General features: G+C 27.9%; 1 protein-coding gene across 2 annotated transcripts in view; it reads left to right on the top strand.

Moving 5' to 3' along the window:
* The first annotated feature begins 388 nt into the window (after positions 1-388).
* LOC123300865 (protein unc-13 homolog 4B) overlaps positions 389-24138 on the top strand; it is a 49442-nt gene continuing 25692 nt past the window's right edge. The window contains exon 1 of one of the 2 annotated variants that reach the window (XM_044883519.1): positions 389-1023. In XM_044883519.1, coding sequence (XP_044739454.1) covers positions 545-1023 — 479 coding nt within the window. In that variant the 5' untranslated portion in view covers positions 389-544. Of the gene's footprint in view, positions 1024-15708; positions 15823-24138 lie in introns of those variants that run through there. The other variant, XM_044883522.1, reaches the window with a different exon arrangement.

The raw sequence follows: 24138 nt of genomic DNA, 5'->3' as shown, positions 1-24138 counted from the left end.
TGTAGTGATTTTGATTAAAAGTGGCCAGAGAGAAAAAAAAATATCAAAAATGTAATCTATTTGATAAACTATTTTCATCTTATCTTGTGTAGTATTACTTGAACGAAAAATGCAAGATTATCAGCCGTCATTTGTCCATATTGGACATAAATCAAATATTGAAAATAATCGCAAAAAATTAACAGATACATACAAAAACCGGATAATACGAACATCAAATAATAAAAACACAAATAAATTTTGTACAAAAAATTTTTGTTTATTAAATTTTTTACAAAAGTACCGTCCACATCGTAATACAACTATTATTCGGAGAACTAGTAACAATTATTCAAGACGGTTAAATTATATCGAATTACAAAAAATGAAAAGACAAACGATTAATTCTATTGCAGATTTTAAACGAGATCGTGGTTTATCAATTTTAGCAAAAGAATCATCAGTTGTTGAAGAACCACGAAGTGAGCGTAGTTTAAATGATAATTATGAAAAAGTGTATCAACAGTTAAGTGAACAATGTTTAAGTGATAAAAAATTTTATGATATGTTTCGTCGAAAATCGTCGACCAGTGATGAATTAATTAATAAGAATCGTGAAAATGAATTAAATCGTCGTTTAAATGAAAAATTACGTACCAATAAAAAATTTATATCGAAAAGTACTACAAATTTATTTGAGAATACTACAATAGAAAATAAACGATTATCAGTTATTGAAACCGTACCCGAAACGGAATCGATGAACAAAACAAAACCCCGTTGTATATCGTTAGTGATTGAACCAAATATAGAAAAAATTAATGACAAAACGAGTCCGAAAACAAGACGATTTTCAATTCAGAAATTTTCGTTTTTAAGACAGAAATCGAATCAAATTACAACAATATCTGAATTACCGTTAGAATCACTACGGAAAAAGGAAGAAAAACCATCAAAAAAAACATCTACATCTGGAAAAAAGAAATTTTTGTCATCGCCGTTGAAATGGAGGAGTAGTGGAAAATTCAAACAAAGTGATATAAGGTAAGTCTATTTAAAATTGTTTTTACGTCATATAACTAATGAAACGTGGTTATAACTGATCAAAGTTCATGAAACAGCAAAATTTCTAAATTTTTTTCTCTTATACATAAAAAAAGCTTTGTTTTGAAAATTTTTAGGGTCGTTGACTGATCCTAAATTTTTTTACAGAATTATTTTATCATTTTATTTTAGAATAAATGATAATAAAATGACAGAATAGCGAAATAAAACAAATTTTATGCATAATTTGAAATTTCCCTCCCTCTTTCAAAATTTTTTCTTTTAATTAATCAAATAAAAAAATTTTGAGAAAAATTAAAAAAATCTACAATATAGAGCTTCCAAATTTCCGATTTTGGACCGGAGTCTCTGGTTTTCGAGGCGTTTTTCCGGTCTTCAGTTTTCGATAAGTCCTTAAAAAATATAATTATCTAAAATATAGAGTTAGGGTATTAATAATTTTTTTATAATAATACTAGCAGTTATCCACCCGCTTCGCTGGGTAACTTGAAATACATACAAATACTTCAATCAGTTCTGCTAAAGTATTTTTATCCAAAATTTGAAGTATATTGAACCAAGGAATCACGTTGTCCCAAACAAAATTTGGGTGTAGAATTTTGGAATCATACAAAGAACACAATCTCCAATTTTCAGGTCTCTACGATCAGCGGTTAAGGCTGTGCGTTGATCTGTCAGTCAGTCATCCAGGACAAAGCATTTTATATGTATAGATTATTTAATTGAATACTGTATGAAAATGAATAATTTGTATAAAATAAAAAATAATAGTTAAAAAATTGCAAAGTTTATTCTTCGATTATTTACGAAGATCGAAAAAAAAGATATTCTAAGGTTTAAGTGATATAATCTCCAGTTTTTATTGAAATTTAATTTGGAAGCCCTATTGCAAAAATTAAAAAATTTTACTGCCGTTCAAAGGATCATCTGTGGGATTTTATGCAAACAATATTTAAGATGAGTTTTTTCACATTATCAAAATAATTTAAAGTGAATCTTCAATGTCAACAGCTATTTTTTTTTTTTTATAAACACGGATGCTTTGTTTTTTGAAAATTATTGGATTTTTGTTTCTTGGTTTTGTGACTCATTACATGAACAACTAGACCATTGATGATACTTGGTTTTAAGTTATGACGTCCATCAAGTTGTTAGGTACCTAAGGAAATTAAAAAATAGAACCAAAAAACTAAACCAAATAGAAAAAGGTTTTTTGCGAAAAAATAATCAATTTTAAAACACAATTTTTAATTAATTGTTAGCAAATTATTTTAGTCACTACGAAAATCAAAATGTAAAATTTTGTCTCAAGTTTTTGATTCTCTAAAAACAAATTAACTGAGTTAATTGTTTAACAATTGACTGAGTTAATTGTTGAAATACCATGCATAGGCAGTGTTGATTACTCTATCACATTACACATGTGATACATACGTAACTGATATCCCCATATAATACATACAATACAATTTACGCCTAATTTGCGCCCTTACGGGTAAACAGTGATGTTTACGAAAAAATGTTTCAGACAAAAGTTGCTCATTTACGAACATGACCTCAATTTTTACATCCTGTACGCTGTAAAAATTTCAGCTTGATATCTTTTTTCGTTTTTGAGTTATCGTGTTGGCAGACAGACGGACAGACGCACGGAAAACCGAAAATGGACTATTGAGGTGATTTTATACACCTATACCAAAATTTTGTTCCTATCATTAATATTTTTAAGCGTTTTTTTTATTTAACAAATAAGAAGCAACTTATTCGTAAAAATTAGACACAAAGTTTTCAAACAAAGAAGCAATAGTTATTATACAAGAAATATGTAAGTTAAATATGTAAGAAATATTTAAATAAAGGCGTTTGCCTAGCTTCGAGCGCTTTTGACATTTAATCCGCTTCTACAAGTAGGTAATAATAAGTCATGTGGTGTAACATTATCTGTTTGTTATGATTCAATATTTCTTAGAAAATTCACGTGATTTTCTGTTTATTAATAATTTGAAATTGTTCTGATTTTAATTACATATTATACGTGATTTTCTGTTTATAAATCATATGTTGTCAGTTAATAAGATCGCGAATAATTTTCTTATCATTATTAAAATGACTATACATTTTAATTATTATTAGCGATTATTTCATACTAAATTGTATTTTGTTTTGATATTATTTACGATTATTCATAATCATAAGTATCTAATTAAAACTACTGAAGACAAATAAATGAATGCCCCAATTAAATAATTATAAAATAATAATTGTTTTTGATTCAAGTGGCCCTTAACCTTCTAACTAAATTTTAATTTCACATGCTTTGTGTTGCATTATTGTTTTGATTAGAAAACACTTGAGCTAGACAATGACTGCGTGGCGTCTCGACGTTTAATGACACAAGGAATAGTTTCTATGAAAATATAGTAAACCTATGAAAATAAATCATCCATCGATCGTTTCACTATAAGATCAATGTTAAATATGCCTACTTTTGAAGTTATTTATTTATTTAAATAATCAGGCAACCCCCCCCTAAAATATTCAGTATTAATTTAGACATAGTCCAACTTCACACAAAAAAAATCAAGCATTTTTTCCAAAATTGCCCTGGTTCTCGTACATCCTTATTGCATAAAATAACAAAAAAAAGTTTATAAATCTGCATTAATAGACAATGGATTTGTACTTTACGTTAAGGGTCAGTAGAGTCATAATACTCGTGTGTATGATAATCTTCGACTTCCCTTTAAGTATGTAAAAAAAATTATCTAATAGTATAGTCAAATCAAACTGAAATGACTATACATTTCGACTTCATTTTATAGATCAATTTTAGATAGATAATGATATAGTGAACACCTTAAATTTTACTTTGCCATTCGTCAAATATTTTTGTGTTCCTTCGATATCCATTTTTACTTGCAATGTATATATGTATATGTAACTATATGTCAGTTCCAGTAGAATCTTGCAGCTCAATTTTGAAGCAGATATTTTTAATCGATTGAGCTGAAATTGTGCATGCATATGTAAATCGAATGACAATGCATTTTTATGGCAAGCATTACCTGATTTTCCCATTGCTTCCACCATATTTGATAAACATATTTAGTTTTATTTTAAAAATTTTATTAAAAAATACTTTATAAGGAACAAGCTCTTAATGTTACTTGAGGCGCTCCAATTCATTCTTAATATAAGCTGGCACCTTAAAAAAGTTTTTTTTATTACAAATTTTTTATGCTTTCGATTGGCAAAAGCTTCTACAGTGTGCAAACCTGTTGTGTTTCCATACAAAACCATGTCGGAATTTCAGATGGATTTCAGATTATTATAGAAAAGCTTTGAATGCTTGTGTCTTCTTGAATTTGTCGAGCTCAGCCGGCGCTAAATTCAAAAAATCAGACGCCATGTTGTTTATGGAGCAAGAGTTATTGCTATATTATTTTGAGTTTCAGAAAACAGGTTCAAATATTTTTTTTAAAAACTGCTTCAATTAATTAAAAATTTGAAAAATATATTATCAATCATACAGGCAAAATTAAATTTGGTCAAATTTCTTAACAAAATGAAACTGTTTTGAAGAAGTTCAAAAATCCGAGAAAAGTCATTGACAAATCATTGACAAATGAAATTTATTAAGGAATTTTGAAATTCGATTCTTATGTTACGATATATTCAGTAAAAAGTTCTTGACTTTTCTTTGTAAAATTTAAAATGAAGTAGTTAAGAAGAACTGTTGAGAAGAATTGAAGAAATTTTTTATTACAAATGTTTGCCATGTGCTTACGAGTATTTATCTCATCATGATCAGAACGACTACTTACGAGCGGATTTCAGGGGCAAGTAACATGGGGTGGAAATTTTTCTTATTATTCTTTAATTAAGAAAGTATTGATAGTTGAGAAAAACCTCTCCACTGAGTAGAGACAAAGATCTATATACATTTTCTTTTAATTTTGTTTGTGACGTCAGATAATCAAATACAAAAAAATCTTTGAATTTACTTGTACATATTTATTTCACGCTACACAAACAATGTAAATAAACAATGTATGACGTCACATCCGTTAATATGTTAATTATAATCGTAATAACATAGACGTAAACTATGATTCATACAGGTGTAGTGTACAGTAATCAATATGTAGATATACATTATTATAATCATACGCTAATTAGGGGCATACAGGAAAATATTAATAAACAAACTATTTAAAAAAAAAATTCAATAGGGTATTCCACTATTTTTGAAAAAATACTTCAGAAGATTTTGCTAATAAAAAGCCACCAAAAATTTATATGGGATAAATACACACAATTTCTTGCCAAAACTTAAATTAAATTTTAAACCTTTTTTAAACTGTCAAAAACGCGGGCATCCAATTTGATGACGTAATATGGGTATCACTTTACGAAATAACACAAATAATTTTGACAGATATATTCATAGACATCTGATTATAATATAAATATAAATACTTATCTATGTATATATTATACCCAGCTGTCTACACTGAACTAACTGATGGTCTATGACTCATACCGCTATGACATCACAGCAGGGCTTACCCGCGTTTTTGGTCACGTGATTAAAAGTGCTTTTATGACTCGAAATCAGAATATTTAAGTATATTTTTACATAAATTTTATTTTTTTTCAAATTTCATTATTTATTTTTGAATTACGGTAATATTCTATTTCGTTCTAATTGTAAGGCCTAGATCAATTTTTGTAATTTAAATATGAATTTCAAGTACAAGTTAATCATCATCAGTATAAAAGTATCGTAATATTGTCTCTTTCATTCGTATTCTGTAATTATTTAACAACTGCTATCGATATCGCAACCTGTAAGGAACATTTATAATTACAAATACAATACAGTCACGATAATCGGAAACTCGATAGTCGAAACCATCCAGTAATCGGGATACTTTTCGTCCAGCCGCATTTTTCTTAGCGCTCTCTATCATTCTACTCTATTAATCATTCAAAAATAATATTGTTACATAATAACACGTGTTTATCCGGTGAGTTTGATTATCCCTTGGTTTTTAGAGTGGCAATAATTTTATGTCTTAGTTATCTCGGTTTTTTTGTGGAAATCAATAAAAAGGCTTACAGCTCAGTTAAAAGTTTATTTACATTAATAAATTTTTATAATTTAAAAGTGTAATGTTGAACTACACTTTCTTTTATAATTGAGATCTACAACTTATCTTTTTTAACGCCAAAGAATAATCGCTTATGTAGCAGGGCTCCACTTTCCTTGATAACGCTGTTACATATCCGCTATATCTTGGTGGAGACGCTCATCCTGCTCATCACTAACGCCTTTCATACATTGAGGTAAAAAATTAAAACGTGAGTCCATAATATGTATTTTGAGGGACATTTTACAGCCAATAACGTGCAAGGCTTTATTCAATTTACTACTGAAAATATTGTCGTTAGTCAACTTTCGTATTTGAAGCCCTATAAAAATACCTCCAAATTCGTTCGTGGGTATGCGCGGTGTTAACGCGTTACAAAAGCATCCTATGAGCATATCTCGGAAATCGAGCTAAACCAGCTGTGAATTTCTATGATTGATGAATAGTAACCGCGTACTTCTTGATATTACAACTCATTATCACTGGACAAAAACCTTATTGACCAGTGCAAGACTCAACTGTATATGAAAAAAAGCATAAAGTTCAAAATAATGTGAATAGATATAGAACTCAGCCATTGGCCATTACGGTCTAGACAATGCTGAGAAGGCGATGTCCAAAAGCTTTCTAGTCGATAAAATAATTATTTGAGCAAGATTCTAATAGCTGCTTTAACTCGATGATTGTAGCTTGTTTCTTGCTATAAACTTTATGCTTGCCATCATGTGTCACACAAAATAAATCGTTTTCTCAGCGGATTTTCTAGGAAATTACTGAAACTTTTCGATTCTTTCTTTATCGTGTGGTCGGTGAAGATCGCGATTTCCGAAATGGTTCCTAGACATTGTGGATCATCCCCTCTTGCTCCCTCAAACTTATCTCACAAACGAGTATACTATAATTATAATTATTATGAGTAGCATTGAAACAACTCGTTGTGATAAGTAGCATCACCGTCTTAATAAACCCCGATGTCGTTAGCTAAACTTAACGAAAGTAATAGTTATTTCAAGTACCTAAGTTTTCATTAATTATATTTTTAATTTAATATTAAAATTAATATTTGTAAAATATTACGAAAAAAAGTGAAAATATTGTTTTTTAAATGAGTACCGGATACACAATTTCAATAGTATTTTATTGAAGAATTGGGTACTGGCCTGCATCAACAATTTAATAAAATGAAGAATATTAACTTTATTGTCGATTTAGTAACAATTGGAAGAGGTACCTTTATTCTATCATGGTCATTTGATTTCCTTTCCCTCGTATTCTATTTGTTTGGTTGTTAAATTACCGGAAATTAGTAAATAATAGAAAAAATATAATTTGTTAATTTATTTTATATACTAAACAAAATATCTATAAACGATCAACAAAAAAAATTGGATTTTTAAATGTTAACAAGTTATCAATAATATAATTTTTGTTAAAAATTCACTGAATCTAATTAATCAATGATCCTGAAAAAGTATGGCATTTTAAAGTACAATTTTTATTTATTTTTAGATTTTACAGTACTTACTAGAAGAGAATTTAACCAAATGTACAGAATAAAGTCATGATGCCAAACGTGCCAAATTTTTAAGACGCCTTTCGACCTCTGTTCCCATTTTTTAAAAACTATGTTTCATGGTTTCTTTTTAAATATAAACTCGACTCGGATTCATTTTCGTCGCCTGGTTGAGATATCCTCGAGTTGAAGATCGAGTTTCTAAAGCGCATGGTATTTATAATCACAATATATCTGACAATGAAACTGTTGGGGACGAATTTTTCCATAGAGATAATACAGATAGAGAGCGCAAGGGTCTGCTGCGTTCTCTATTTGTCATATCTTTATGGATTGTTCGCCTTCGACCGAAAAAACCACCTTCGACGAAAGTGGTTTTTTATTATTTTTAACAAATCAATTGCAAGGCAATTTCTTTAATATCCCTAGATCAGCTTCTAGAGATGATTTGAATTAAATTTCTATATTTTACAGTCAATATAAACCTTCAAAATAAAAGTTTAAAATCATTTGTGTTATTAATTGTAGCTTGTATAGCTAATCTTAAATAAAATTTGTTAGAGCTTTTGAGCCTTCGACTTCGGCCAGTTTCTAAAAGCGCTATACAAAATGGTTTTCTATATGCGTAGCCATTGAGCTTGTGAACAAATGGCACATAATTTGGTACGGACCGTTGCAAAAAGTTGACAGCTGCTAAATCCTTAAAGACAATTGGGATCGTTACGGGGTTCATTGCATTGTGCCTTGGAATTAACAATGTTCATTCCTCAATTTTTTAAGGGACGTAAGAAAAACAATATCTTTGTTCTTTTATAAGCTTTTATAATACCTTTTTTTTTGCTAGAAAATGGGCGGTTGTAAGAAAGGTTTTATTATTCAAACTCATAAATATTTAATTATTATTTATGAATCAATATTTACAATCGCGAAAGACTTTAAAAGTTTCGTTAAAATTTTTTTTTATGATAAGAGATTGATATTTTAATTTTTCGCCAAAACGATTTCATCTCCATCCAGAAAGTTTCCACATTTTGAAACTAGATGACAAAATAACACTGATACTTCCAAAGGCCAATACAAAAAGCTCCGTATCGAGTCGAATAGGGTTCTATTAGGGAATAGGGAATATTCATGAAATCTAAATTTTTTTCAAATATTTTTTTCCGCAAATTTATTGGTTAGACATTTCAACTAAAAAATTATTATTTTAGTAATTAATATCTTTTTAATTACTTAAAATTAATTAATAAAAGTACAAATTCAGTAAGAGAAATTCAAATTTTAAAACGGACGTGGCATCATAGTGGCTTGTCAGACTTCTTTACATTCTGTATGATATTAATTACTTATATTTTGCATGGTGTTACCATGGATATATACTATAATTACTACATACGTGGATATTACATCTGTAGTAAGCAATACATTGAACTGTCACCAAGTGACAGATCACATATTAATACGTCATCAACAGAGAGCGCCAAAAAGATTGCGTTTAAACATCTCAAAATTATTCTCTATTTTAAATAATTTTTTACACTTGATTACAGCATTTTTAAACAGCATTTATTTCATGAACATGATATATTATTATATGTAACATATAGGCAGTGTATATAACACAACCACATTATTTTTGTATAAAACTAATAGCAATTGCCATTGTGAATACAATATTTAATAGATTATAATTTATTTAGCACAATTTAAAAAATTAACTGTGGTTTTCTTTAATTATGTACTACTTTAATTATGTACTAGCTACTAGAATAACAATTTTTTTATATTACAATTAAAAATGTGGTTTTTAATACAGACAATATTATATACACTTTCTTGTAAATATAGAGCCATTTATTAATTTAATGAGTTCTACGAATTCATTTGTATAGACGAAAGCTATTAAACAATTTATTAAATAAATTCAATTACCTTTTAGAACGTTTTGTATTACAATTTCCAAAAAATAATTTGTTAGAAAGAAGCATTTATCTCAAGACAATTTTTAAACCTTCAAAATGGCAACACAATAACAGGCCGCTGTGGAAATGAATTTTAGAAGCCAATCTCGTGTTTTTTAATGATAAACTGAAAAAAAATTCTTAATACCAACCGATATGGGGTTGTCTCAACCTCATCGCGAGATCATATATAGCGAATGGTGTCACGAATGTGATAGAATTACCGTGCTGGGCTGAGTGGTGAAGTTGATACAAACACATGAGTTGTTTGTATGAAAGGAATATATTGTCTAAAAAATTTCAAATATTGTTGTTTTGAAATGCTACATAGTTTTAAACAATGTTTTTTTTTTTATTGGTTCTACCCAAAGAGGTTATATAACATAGAGGCAAAAGCATAGGAAACGCAATAAGTGAATTATTGAACTCTAAAAGAGAGAGCGAAAAAAGAGACCGTCTTCCCTCTTTGTCTCGCAACTACAACTACATGATCACAAAAAAAATTATATTTCTTCAAGTCGGATTTGAACCAGCAACATATGGACTAATATTAATCTTAGTGTCCTAAGTCTACAGCTTACCCAAGTGCGCTATCTATGCTTGTTACATTATGGTAAATGTCATAGAATTTTTTATTTAAAACTCTCTTTTAATTGATAAGAAAAATCTTCATGAAGTTGTCTCAATCACATATGGATTAGACATAATAGATATGTGATCATAATTACCAAATACTCTATTTAAAGCAAATGCAGAGAAATTTTATTTTAATTCATCGATTCGCTTTATTTACACGATTATATATCCCAACTTAGTACAATTTTATTTTCCATCAATAAAATGCATGACATTAAACTAAAGTCAATCTCTTTCATAGAAGTAATGATTTTGTTTATTTAACTTCAGTGATTTTGTATCAATGAATTCATATTTTAAATTCTATCCCATTCTATTCTAAATACAAATATTAAGCTACACTTGTTCCAATCGTTAGGCAATTGTTTGAAAGTATTTTTACTTTATTTCAATATGAAACGGCCAACTTCGGGATGAGGGTGCCATTATTTGCATTTTTTTTTCAGTGAAAGTATGGTCAAACTTATTTTTTACTTTTATTTCAGTAATACTTAAAAAATTTACTAATACTAACAGACATTTTAGATGTTTTTTCCGAGCCTCCTTCTGATTAGCCTTAGTAATTGTAATTTCTTCCGCCAAAGGAGGTTGAATTTTCTTTTTCTGATCTATAAAGATTATCTTCTGGAGATGTCTTGTTTCATTTTCTTGAGCTCTCACAATGATCCATAACTAGAGAAGTGTTAAAAGAGAGTGTGAAAATAAGTAAGATGGTCTTGGGTTTAAAAGCCAAATTGAAGATTTCCCTCTATTTGAAGTTCATAAATCTACAAGATATAAATTAAAGGGTGGCCTGAATATATTCTAAAATATTTTATATGATTTATGTGAATAGACAACTTGCATAACAGTTTAGTATGACTATTGCATAATGATTAATATTTGTATATTCTTTTACTGTGAAATTAATAACAATAATTTCGTTGTAAAGAAGAATATAGAATATGTCTTTGTTAACAAATTATTTTCTCAAGGTCAATTTTAAGTGAAAAACTTCATAAAAAATTATTTCTAGAAATAAAATTCTTGGTAATAAACATTATTTTTAACTTATGGAAACTGATATAGTAAAAATATTGTTAGTTATTTCTTTGTGTAAAAATTGAACTTTTCAACCTCATTTTATCAGGATATACAATGACGCTTAAATTTAGAATATGTAATATTCCTTTTTTAGAAATATTAATCATTAATTTATTACATAGATCATTAACTTAGATCAAGTGTATTTGTTAAATTAAGAAAGACTTGGTATACAATTCTCCATAAAATGCATTTAACTTGTATCATGTATTGACATTTATGGGGAAGTACTCACTAATACCTCCACTATAGTCAAATCCGCTTTATAATAATAATACTAGCAATATTATAAAATTTAACATTTAACTTTAAAACAAAAACGTATCAGCAAACACTTTAAATTGCAGTTTAATCGCGTGGGTCATAGTAAAACAACCGCAATAATCGTATCTTATATTTAAAGAAAATTTAAGTATGACTCACATTGATTTATGTTTTCCCGGATCGTCATTTTAATGTAGTTTTTTACATTTCTCTTTGATGAGTGTATATTCCAGTTATGCCTATTAATATTGATTTTTGAAAATAGTTCGGAGGATTTTGATACCATGTATATATTAAATACATCAAGGTACACTAAATTTAGTCCCAAGTTTGTAACGCTTAAAAATATTGAGGCCAAGAACAAAATTTTTCTATAGGTGTACATAAAAACTTTCGTATAGTCCATTTCCGGTTGTCTATCTGTCTTGTCTGTCCGTCTGTGCCTACAATAACTTAAAAACGAAAAGAGATATCAAGCTGAAATTTGTATAATACGCAATATAGGTCAATTGAATCTTGGGTCAAATTTAACTTTTGTTTGAAACATTTTTTCTTAAACATCAATATTTATCCGCGAAGGCGCAAATTAAAACAAAATTTCGGATGTCCATTTTCTCCAAAACTATAAAAGGTAGGGAGTTGAATGTAGCTTCACCTAGTGATCTTATGAAGAAATCTCGAAAAAAACCGCTTTAATTTTGTTAGTTTTTTAAACTTTCCAAATTATTTATAAAAAAAATGAAAGCATTGACATTCAACCCTTTCTATACATGATATTTCTACAATTAACCTAATTGTTAATTTTCTCTTGTTTAATTTTATCTTTTCGTTTTCATTAAAAATAATTTCAATTAAAGTGACTGCGTGGGGCGATTTTGATGATTCAGACGTCAATCGATTTGTCTTAACCTTGCAAGTACTTCTGAAGATAGGTCAGTAATGAAAATTAAATCTGGCGAACCAACAGACGCCATATTGTGAAAATGTGTGTTCCTATGTGGCACACTAGAGAAGAAACGCGTGGGCCGATTTTGATGATTCTGACGTCAATTGATTTGTCTTGATCTTGTAAGTGCTACTGATTTGGCAGTCATGAAAATTCAATATGACGACCAACAGATGCCATATTGTGAAAAAGAATGTACATGAGTTCCTATGTGGCGCAATAGAGCCTAATTGCGTGGACCGATTTCGATTATTCTTACGCCGATCGATTTGGTTTTACCTTTAAATGCTACTGAAGATATGGCAGTAATGAAAATTCAATATGAACTGAAAAGAAAAAATTAAGCCCAGCAGATCTTCTCAATAATGGGTCCCGACTGTTTATGACGCTATGTAAACTACTAGACATGTTTTTTTCTTTTCAGTTTATATTTAACTTTTTGTTTTTTAAAAAATTTTTTTTAATTTGCTAGACGTGTTAAAATAAAGTGTTTTTAATCTTATAACTACACATTATATAGACATATATGTACAGGGAAATATTAAATATGCAAATAGAAAATTATTTAAATTGTAAATTGGTTGTATGTTTTGAATTATTAATTTCATTTTATTAGTAATAACAATGTCTCTTTTAATTTAATAATATGCTGAAAATTTTTATTATTATTATTGATTTATTTTGAATATTTTGATTATCTAATAATAATAATAATTTAATTGATTAATAACACAAATATACAGTTAAACTTCATTAAAAATATACAAAACTTAACAATTGGGATTTTGCTGTTCTTGCAAAAAAATTCATTAATAATATACATCATTATCTATTAATATTAATTATAATAAATATTGGCTCAGAATTACCACTATTGGCTAACAATTATTCAATCAAGAATGTATTTTGGATATAATTAATCAACTTACACTTCATCAGAACTGTTTATTTTCTGGTGAATTTTTATTTAATTAATGATCTTAAAATGATCTAATTATAAAGATATATTTAGGATACTTTAAATAATGATCCTATATAAAAAAATATGACTTATACCTTTTAATCTTTTGCTTAAACATTTTAATCTTAAAACTAAATAAGTACTTATAATAAGTACTTTGAAAGTTTGTTTGAAAATATATACAAACTGTCATTTTTATTTCATTATTTAACCCATTTTTTAAATCAGCAAGTAACATGGGCTATATTTAATTTTTTTTTTTAAATTAGGATTCCGCACAAAAAGTAAAATTCTATAGTCGAAAGAATTTTTTTAATCGGTTAAGTAATGCGAACTCGAGAATGACGTTTTCACTTTTTAATAAACTTGAACTTTTGGTGCGAAGCCCTTATTTTTATGAAAATAAAATTCAGCCCATGTTACTTGCTGATAATGAAGCATTCTATTGGTGAAAGAATTTTTAATATCGATCAATTAGTGAACTCAAAAATGAAGATTTGTATATATTTTCATACAAACTTTCATCCCCTATTTCACTCTTTTAGGGACTGAATTTGGAAAATTCCTTGCTTAAGTGACACCTACAGTATAAAATCAATATCGTCTCGAAATTTCAAACTTCTATCATTAGCGATTTAGGCTGGGCGTTGATATATCAGTCGTGGCATTGCCTATTCCTCCTCCAGATTATTCCCCCCTCTGAAATATTTCTGATTTTAAATAATATATAAAAAGAATCATTTTTTTTAAAAATCATCAAAATCGGAGCTGTTTTTGAGGACTCCCTAAGAATGGCTATTTTGTGTGTTCCTTAGCCCGGCTATTAATCAATTTTACAATTTTTATTCAAATTATTTGAATATATAATTGAATTTCATATCTGTTAGTATTTTAAGTCTGTTTGGGTAAAATTATTTTTATTTTTACCTACTCATCAAAAAGTTACTGTTTTGGAGGGAGTTGGTTTTTTCCCCTCGATGAATTGTAATAATATTACAAAAACTTGTAGTTCTTGATTAAACAAGATTATTAATTAAATCTTAGGCACATTATATGGATGTACCCAGCTTTTGGCCAAAGGAAGCAGGAACTGTTGGTCTAAAGGGGGGCAAGTCAATTTTGTCCTGAAACTTTAATAATTTCACCAGTACTTTGGCATAGGCTCCCACTTTGCCAAATGAATCAATTTTAAATCTAGTTCCTGAAGAAGCAGCTGTCTGACCTATAGCCGCTCCTCGCCAAGCCTATATACACTTCTACTGGCATAAAATTTTTCAGGTATATTCTTGTTACTTAGACTTTTTACACTCGGTACGGCTATCCTTTTCTACTTACACCGAATGTAAAAAGAGTAAGCGCAAAGAACATTGTTTTCCTGTTTGAGGCGGTCACTGGCTTACTGTAACTTACTTAAAACAAGACAATTTTGTTTACATGGAGTTTTAACTATCTTGCGAATAACTCAATGCAATATTTTAAAGGAATTTTTAGAACGCATGCGGCCGAAATCCAAAAACGGGACCAAAATTCGTAAATTTAAGTAATTCACTCCAAAATTAAATCGCAAAGGCTCATTTTTTGGCCAAAAAAACATTTTTGGCAACCGCACATAAACAACTGTATAAATCAAATGTAGAATTACACCATTTTTGTAGATTTGATTTTTGAAATTTACTCCGGAAAACCTGGAAACTTGTTAGGCAAGTACTAAAACGAATTAAAGCCCAACCAAATCAAACTATATAAACTAATAGGAACCCATAAGCACCAAAAACTTTCACACTTTTTTTTCAAAGAATATTTTTTAAATGAATAAGCATAAATAATACCATTCTTTTTAAAATAAATTATTTCATAAATAATAACTTTTACTGTCTTCGTTAATTTTGCATCATAAAACAATAAAACCAATTTATCATTTTGTAAATATTCATATAACATAATTTGTATCGTTAAATATTTGCATAAAAATGAAACATCTTGTTAATGGAATCCATTTTATTACCAATTGAAAATGTTTTAACAGATAAATGTAGCAAAAGTTTTTATTTTTACACACGAACAAAAAACCACAAGAGTTTGGAGGTGATAAAATAATTCATGCGTATACTTTTATAATTAAAACCATATTAAATTGTCGGAGTGTTTATGGTGAAATTTAATAAAATTAGTGTTTTTAAATTTTGTAGTGAATGTGAAGTGTAATCTAAATTGAAAAAGTGATTTTTTTAATAAGAAAATATTTTGATAGATATGAACGGGTAAGCTTTAAGAGTTTCTGCTATAGTTTTTCACTAATGAAATTAAGATACGATTCCTTGATATTTGATTAATGCATATAATAAATTAATAAATCAACAAGTTTTTGAAAATATAAGTACCTAATCAATTTTTTTAATTGATATTTCGGAATCAACCAGTCTGAATCACCTTCAGAATCTGATTTAGGTCCAGATAGATACCTCCAAAAATGAGTTTAATTATTTTATTGAAATTCGAAAAAATTATGCAAGTTTTAGGCGGATAAAATTATTATAGTTTTTTTCACAACTAGAAGAATTAAATTTGTATTTATATAAATATACCGAACGTAAAAAAAAAAACCACTCAAAATATTTTGATCTATCGAAGAATTGGTTTAGTCATTACTTATGCGTGAATGAAACTGGGCTGCCGAATAATGTAAATATTCACCAAAATATGGAATATGATATATGGAATTGCTGTAATTAATTATTATTAAAATGAAAATATGTTTTGTGATTTTTAAGGTTTTCCTATTCTTTAAAGGGTTGGGATCCCCCTCCCAAAGTAGTGCACTCCCCTCTTTAAAAAAACTGAAAAAATCATAGAGTATAGAGTAATAGAGTAATTTCAAACCAAAAAATGCAAAAATGGAGTCCATTTGATAATTATTCGAGTAGTCTCTATAGTACCGCCCAAAATTCTATGTAAAGAACCCTTAAAAAATTGTAGATTAAGAAAAGATATGAACATAAATACTATAATTTAATGGAAAATCCAATTATTTTTTAGTATATTTGCTGTTAAACCGGAAATGCACACAATTTTGGTTTTTTAGCTGACACATTTGTTTTGTGAATTTTTATTTATTTTTTGTTGGATTCCCCACAATTATGCACAAATATAGAACTTCCTGTGACCGCCAGACATATGATAACTGGCCAGACAAAAACAATATTTACAAAAATAACCCAGTTATAATAATCTCAACAAGAATAAGTCAACAAACAAATATCCTACGGCAATAATAAATAACTAAATAAAAATATATCAAGAAAAAATAGCCTCATGACAAAAATAGTCTGCGATTGATATTTTGATTTTATTTGAGTTCGATTAAATCGAATTGTTGGTTTGAGCTATTTTGATTTGGGCTATATTGGGTAAGGAAATTTTCGGTGGCCGAAATTCAGGGAGTTTTGATGAAATCATGGATTAATATTTTACAAAATAAGTTAAAAATAAAATTTAAATTGACTTTTAAATTTTAAAAAACTTAACTAAACAAATTTCATAGATAATTATTTTTGACGAATTTGATTTGTTAATATTTCCAACCTCGTATATGGATGGTTGCGGGATTGATTCCCGCCATCATAATAAACGTATTTATTTAAATAGTTATAATGGGCTGTTAAATAAATGAGTAGCTGAAATAGTCAGCGAAAAATATTTATAAAAAGGTGATTTATAGCTTATTGAACTAAGTGGAAGCCAATATACTTGCCAATAGGGAATTTTCCTGATTTGGTCGATTTGGTCATATTACCCATAAAAATGTAAAACTAGACTTGATACCATGACAAAATTTGAAAGTGAAATTAAAATTGATTAAAAAACAAAGAAGTTATAAGCAATCAAAGATTGCATTCAAAGGTTGTCCATCTACTTTTACCCCCGTATGACGTCATTAGTGGATAGCTTCCTCTTTGTTTAATAAGGAATTTTAAACGTTGATATCTTGAAAATCAGGAATGATTTTTAAAAATCAACTTCACCTTTCTGCACGTACAGTCAGAATTCTTCACTGGAAGTTTTTTTTGTCTCTGGCCAAGAATATCATTTTTATCGAATTCATTTGATTTAAGATCAATTATCAGTTTTTTTGTCAAAATTTATTTTTAGCACTATAGAAACAAAATAACAGGATTTGAAAATGATTATTAATTTATGTCAAATAATTATTTTTTTTCTAGGTAATTTTTGACAGTTCATTGACATCATTTGTTTGATTTTTGAAACTTTTAAACAAATATTTAGAAAATTAAACATTAGAAAAATTTTTTTAATCGATTCACGAAGGAGTGCATATCATGTCATCAGTGTCTAAAAACTACTGATGTGTATTAAAGTTCTTGCGAACAACAGTATGTTTCTGGGTTGCCAGAAAAATTTCTATCAAGTAGTCCCATCTGTGATGAAAAGAGCCTTATGTAGTACCTGCCCAAAGCGTCTCATTATTTTCAATCAAATATTACAATGGTGCGCAAATTTTTGTGGCACAAACATTTTTTAAAGTAGGCCAAGCATATAAAAAAAGTCTAATTTGGGAAAAGTAGCACAATCTGGCTGTTTCCAGAACTGTCAAACGATACCCCACACGATGAGGTCTATAGGAATGCATCACACTAATTCTTCTTAATATGATTGTTAATATCGCGCACTCCATACTTTTTTTGAACAAGAAAGTTCAATTATTAACAGTTGGGAAAATTAAATTCAAACGATAAAAATTTTATCAATCCTCTTTGGGAATTACTCTTGAAAAAATAAACAATTGAAGGTCATAGACTTCCCAACTTTAAAAATAAATCAACAATTACCCAACAGTTAACTATTTATATTATTGTATGGAATATCATTACACCGCAATCATATAGCTTTCATTGCGTAATTTGATTAATAAAACCATTATATTATTAATACTAGAGTGATATCCATCCGCTTCGCTGGGTTTAAAAGTAAAGATTGATAAAGATTGCTCTTGCTTATCTCCTTTCTATAACACTCAAAATAATGGTAAGGATTGTTTTACACAGGTAAAATATATGTATGGTTTTCTATTTTTTAAATGTATAATAGTCGTAATTATTCATTGAGTATATCAGAAAAGATGGCCGTGAAATATTTTATATTGATTATTTTTACAGAAATCTGTAATTAATGGTTATATCAAATGAATACTTTTACAAAAATCTGTAATTTATGGTAATGTAAAATTAAATTAATTTTTTTTAAATTAATATATCTTTATAAATTATATCTAATGTGTTATTCTGAAGTATGACCTATATTGCTGTACACTTTCATTAAAAACCATTCGCTAGTTTTAGCATGAAAGCATAACAAACAAACATGCTTACTTTCGCATTTATAATATATAGAAATAATACGCTTTATTGCGGTTACCATAGCAACAAAACAATTGGAAACCGCGGTTAATTGTTTACATAAAATTTTTATACAAAATGGAGAGAAAAATACCATCAATTTCATATATGAATAAAATAAATAAAAATTTTAGAAGAACCTTGAGTATTGTTAACTCCCACAGAATAATTACTTAAAAAATTTATAAAAATAAATAAGTTTGTAGGTATACATTATACATATTATGAAAATTTTTTTCTAGGAAGTGGAATTAGATAATTATTGTTGACACTATTACGTCATTAGAATTATATCAAACTCTGCATGCATGCATGTGCACAATCTTTTTTGGGTTAAAATAAATAGCTTTTTTTGTAGATTTTTGCCCTGTATACATTTTTAGAAAAACTAGTTAATTATTTTCAATAAACAAATTATTAAATATACCGAAAGGCATTATTAACTTTTGTTTGAAAAATTTACTGAGATAATTGGGAAAAAATTGCAATGGTATCTTTTGAATTTTGAGTTTAAATCGAAATTATAATAGGGAGTGTAAAAATTTATTTCTCTATATTAATTATTAAGTGTTTTTATCAGCCTCAAAAAACAATTCTTTTAAAATTCGACGATACTGCACATGTTAGCATATAAATAAAGGCTAAAACTCTGTAGGCAAAGGACCCAGCAAGATTAGATAAGAAAATGGTTTTCTGTCAAATTTTGTCTTACCTACTCTAAAATGTTATTTGAATCATTCCGATCAAAAGCTTTCACGGCCAGAAAAATGTTTATTCTGTAGTTTTCGAGCTACGGGTAAAATTATTTTGTTTTTCAAATCGAAATCGTCCAGCGAAGGGTGCTATTTTTATAAATTATAGCCTATGTGCTATTATGATGTATGAGCTCTATATTAATGTAAAATTTTTATTAAAATCCATACTGTAGTTTTCGAAATCGTCCACCGAATGCGGACGAGAACGAAGCCGACTAGTATTTTTATATATTATAGCTCATGTTTTATTCTGACGTATTAGGTACATTATTGTAAAATTTCATTAAAATTCATTCAGTAGTTTGGTTTATGATGTTATATGGTCTATAACTATATATAGAGCATTAATCGATATCAAACATTTAAAAAAATTTCAATTCGAACAAGTGGTTTCTGTAATTAGCGCGTTCAACCGAACAAACTCTTTATCTTTATAATACCTATTAATTAAAATTTATACGGGTTATAATGATTTTAATTTAAAATCAGCTTGGTGAATTTTGAAGAAATTATTAAAAAATTGATTGTGTGCTTGTACTTTTAACTCTTCAACGAGTTTAAAATAACAAATAGATAAAATAACTCCGTTTATGATTATTGCAGATAAAATCAAAATAATTCAAATTACCTAATTTATTAATAAATAATTCGAAAACTATTTCTTGGCCATCATAATTAATTCAAAGTAACTTTAGTCGAAGTATCACACAATTTACCGTACTTTCGTCATCGAAACTGATAAAATTGTAAACATTCTCAATGATTGACTTTTAAATCGTTAATTTAATTACCAATATTTTAAATAATTATTATTAATAATAGTAAAAACGATTTAATAATAATGTTACTATTAGCACATAAATATGTCTTTGTAATTGAAACGTTTTTGTGCATATAATTAATAATTATCATATTTTTCCCCATTCCATTTGATGATTTTTTTAACTTTCTGATAGAAAATTATTGTTTTCATCTGTAAAATCGAAATACAAAATTTTTTATTATTTCATTTTTTTTATTAATTTAATAACACAAAATTGCGTCTGTGATCGGTGGGGCGTAATAATTGCTGGCGAATTCGTTGTTTTAATCTAAGTAGCGTGATGGCACTATCCAAGGCCGAAACTACGATAGGGCAACCGGGACTGTGCCCCCAGATTTAGGAGCCCAGTCCAGAATAAATAAATTTTAAAATTTTCGTATATCAACTACTTCACTGCAATTGATATACGTCAAATATGTATCTAAATCTAAGCACACGAGTAAGTTACAAATTTTTATTATAAATAGAATACCCTATTAGGAAAATCAATATTTTGAAGTATTTTTTCAAACATAGTAGAATACCGTATTAGTGCTAGATTGCAAAAACCATAAAGGCATATTTTAGAACTAAGACAAAAAAAATATAAAGTATTTCAAAACATTCTGAGAATCGTTATCATTTTATATATATATATATATATATATATTTGGCATTTAAGGATTTTTTTAATGTGTGTCGATCTGAGAATTTGAGAACGATTCAGTTAATTGTTGACACTGAATGAAGAGAATGTAAATTCCCGTCTTTTTAAAAATTAATATAAAATTTGCAATGCAAAAAAAAAATATTTATCAAGTAAATTATGCGAATATTGTATTTATTGTTTATTTATACGACGCCATTGACGAAATTTACGACCCACCAGCCACCAATTTTATGTCCAGAGCCTGCAAATACTTCTCGGCTGTAATACTTGAAAATATTTGTAGTCTGATACTCAGAGATTTTATAAATTCAAAAACTACCCTCCTTCGCCATGAAATTAAGATTAACTGAGCACTAATCCTCATTGACTCATTAAGTCCAAATTCAGTTGGACTTGTTATTATCGTTTAAACAAGACTAAAGTCGAAATAAATTATGTATAGAAGGTCAGAAAAGTTGTTGGCTTGTTCTCTAAAGGCTATATCCACCACGGTTGGTTTTTTTTCTATATTTTGCATATCGAATATGAAATATTAAAATCTCAAAAACATTGCATGCAGATAAATTGTTAAAAATGAAAACTCCTTCGAATAAACACAAAACATATTGTTAAAATTAAATTCACCACAATAGTAAAGAAGTTGAGACTAATTGTAGAGGAATTCCGTTGTAAAATTTCCTCAATAAAATATAACTTATTAATTAAAATTAATTATTAATTGTATTAATAATTACTGGGAAGTGCTCAGATTGTTTTTTTATTTTTTATTTCTGCATAAATTTTATTGTTTGATTCGAGATTATGTTTATTATATGAACTGAATTTGCTGTCAAACTTGTTACAATTTTGTTGACAGTGTTTGTTACAATAATTTTTATTTTCGGAAATAAAGAGTTGTGGATGTCTGTTTGTTAAAAGTTAAATTTTCTAAGTTTCGATTGTGTGTTTAAAAAAAAAATGACATCAACCGTGTGTAAAACAGTTCAAAAAGTTGAAAAAATTGAAAAAAGTGTTTATAAATGGTTTGAATGGTTCGGAGATCGGACTTGTGATCGGAAATGTGACCAAAGGTAATGGTAAATTTTTCCAAAAAATTTAGTGCGGTAATTTCGAATTAATCATAATATTATTAAAATTATTTTTTTTTTTACATTTTATTGTTGTCTTTTTAAATAAATCTTGCAATTAAAATTTCAACTTTAAATCTACTCGGGCTCTGCAATTCGAAATAAAGCTTTAGTTTTGATAACAATAATATATTTTGACTTTATTTTTTCGATAAAATATTGAACCATTATGGTGGAAGCGCCATGAAGTATATATAATTCATGGAAATGTTGCGAAATTCAATTAATTTTTAGTGTTAAAAAATTTAGTTTAAGTTAGTTAAAAAAATAAATTTTCAAAATCAAAAACCCATTAAAATCTAAACCGGCTGAAACTTTCCAATAATGGACCCGGATTGTTAAAGTAGGGCTTATTGATTTTTAAAATTTTTTTATTTTATTACATTTAATTAGGATTTTCAAATACAGATGACAGACGGGCAGACAGGCAGACAACCGGAAATGGACTAATTAGGTAATTTCATGAACACCTGTATCAAATTTTGGTTTATAGCCTCAATATTTTTAAGCGTTACAAACTTGGGACTAAACTTAGTATACCTTGGTATATTTCATATACATGGTATAAAAATTGAGAATAGTAGGTATTATCATCATGAAGTTTTAGTTTAATGTCTGTTCGACAGATAAAAACAAAATCGTTCCATAAAAAACCCCCACTATGTGTTGTATTGACTGTGCAGTGTGCATGGAGTTCATGAACTCAAGATGCTGTGCATTGTTATAGGGAATCACACCTCCATATCTAAATTTAGGCATGGTATTTCCCCTAAAACTGGTATGCAATATTTGAGATAACGATTTTAAAATTAATGATGAAATCTGTTAAACAGAATTTCAATGACTCATCATCAAGTTTAAAATCGTAATGTAATTCTTAAGTATTCATGTTCTGGTTTTGGGGGAACTACCATGTGTAAATGAAGATGGATATGGACATGGGATTCCCATTATTAAAACATTATGTTATTAGTGTATCGAAGAAGGTACCATTTTTCGAAGATTTTAATTTATTTATGTTTTTATCTATACTAATATCATAAAGACGAAGGAAATAGTTTTTTTGTTTGTTTGTTTTTAATGGATAAATAATCTCAAAAACTACTAGACCAATTTTAAAAATTATTTCACCAACATAAAGCTACCAGCGAGTAACACGAGCTTTATTTTACTTTAAAAAAAAATAGGGTTCCGTACCAAAAAAATTAAAGCCTATGAATTTGAGAACAAATAGGGGCATAAGTGAAGGCAAGAGAAATGAAGGCTATAATGCGGTAGTCTTTATTTTTAAAATTGAAATAGCTTAGAGAAGCGACCGGGTAACTGCTAGTGTTCAATAATTTTGATTAATTTAAGAATAGAATTGTTCCAAGGTTGTTATGTCAGCGGGTTATATGAGTAAAAAGTTTAATGACTTGCGGATGTAATTACAATGTTAACTTAGATACACGAAAAATATTATTTAAAAGTAATTTTTAGTAATTATTGTTTAATTCTTATTACAGTATTTATAGTTTCAAATTAGTCCCGCGCTTCAAATTTATTATGTTAAAAAAATGTAGCAACAAATTTTTTTCTTCAATTTTTTATGGTTTTTTAACTTTAATGTGCAAAATTAATTTTGGTCAATGTAAATTATTTTGTTTAAAAATTATTTTTTCAAATTTCAAACTAAAATTTTTATTTTCTATATTATTTCCGTTTTGTATATAACGGGTGTTTTCTGATTTGTTGGGAATATTCAAAATCATTGTTGCATATGGTCCTTTCGGATGCATATTGGCTTCCAAACAAAGTGGTCAGATATTA

The sequence above is a fragment of the Chrysoperla carnea genome, chromosome 5 (genome assembly GCF_905475395.1).
Source record: "Chrysoperla carnea chromosome 5, inChrCarn1.1, whole genome shotgun sequence".
Taxonomy (NCBI): domain Eukaryota; kingdom Metazoa; phylum Arthropoda; class Insecta; order Neuroptera; family Chrysopidae; genus Chrysoperla; species Chrysoperla carnea.
Note: the sequence above shows the minus strand (reverse complement) of the source record. Positions and strands in the feature narration are given on the sequence as shown.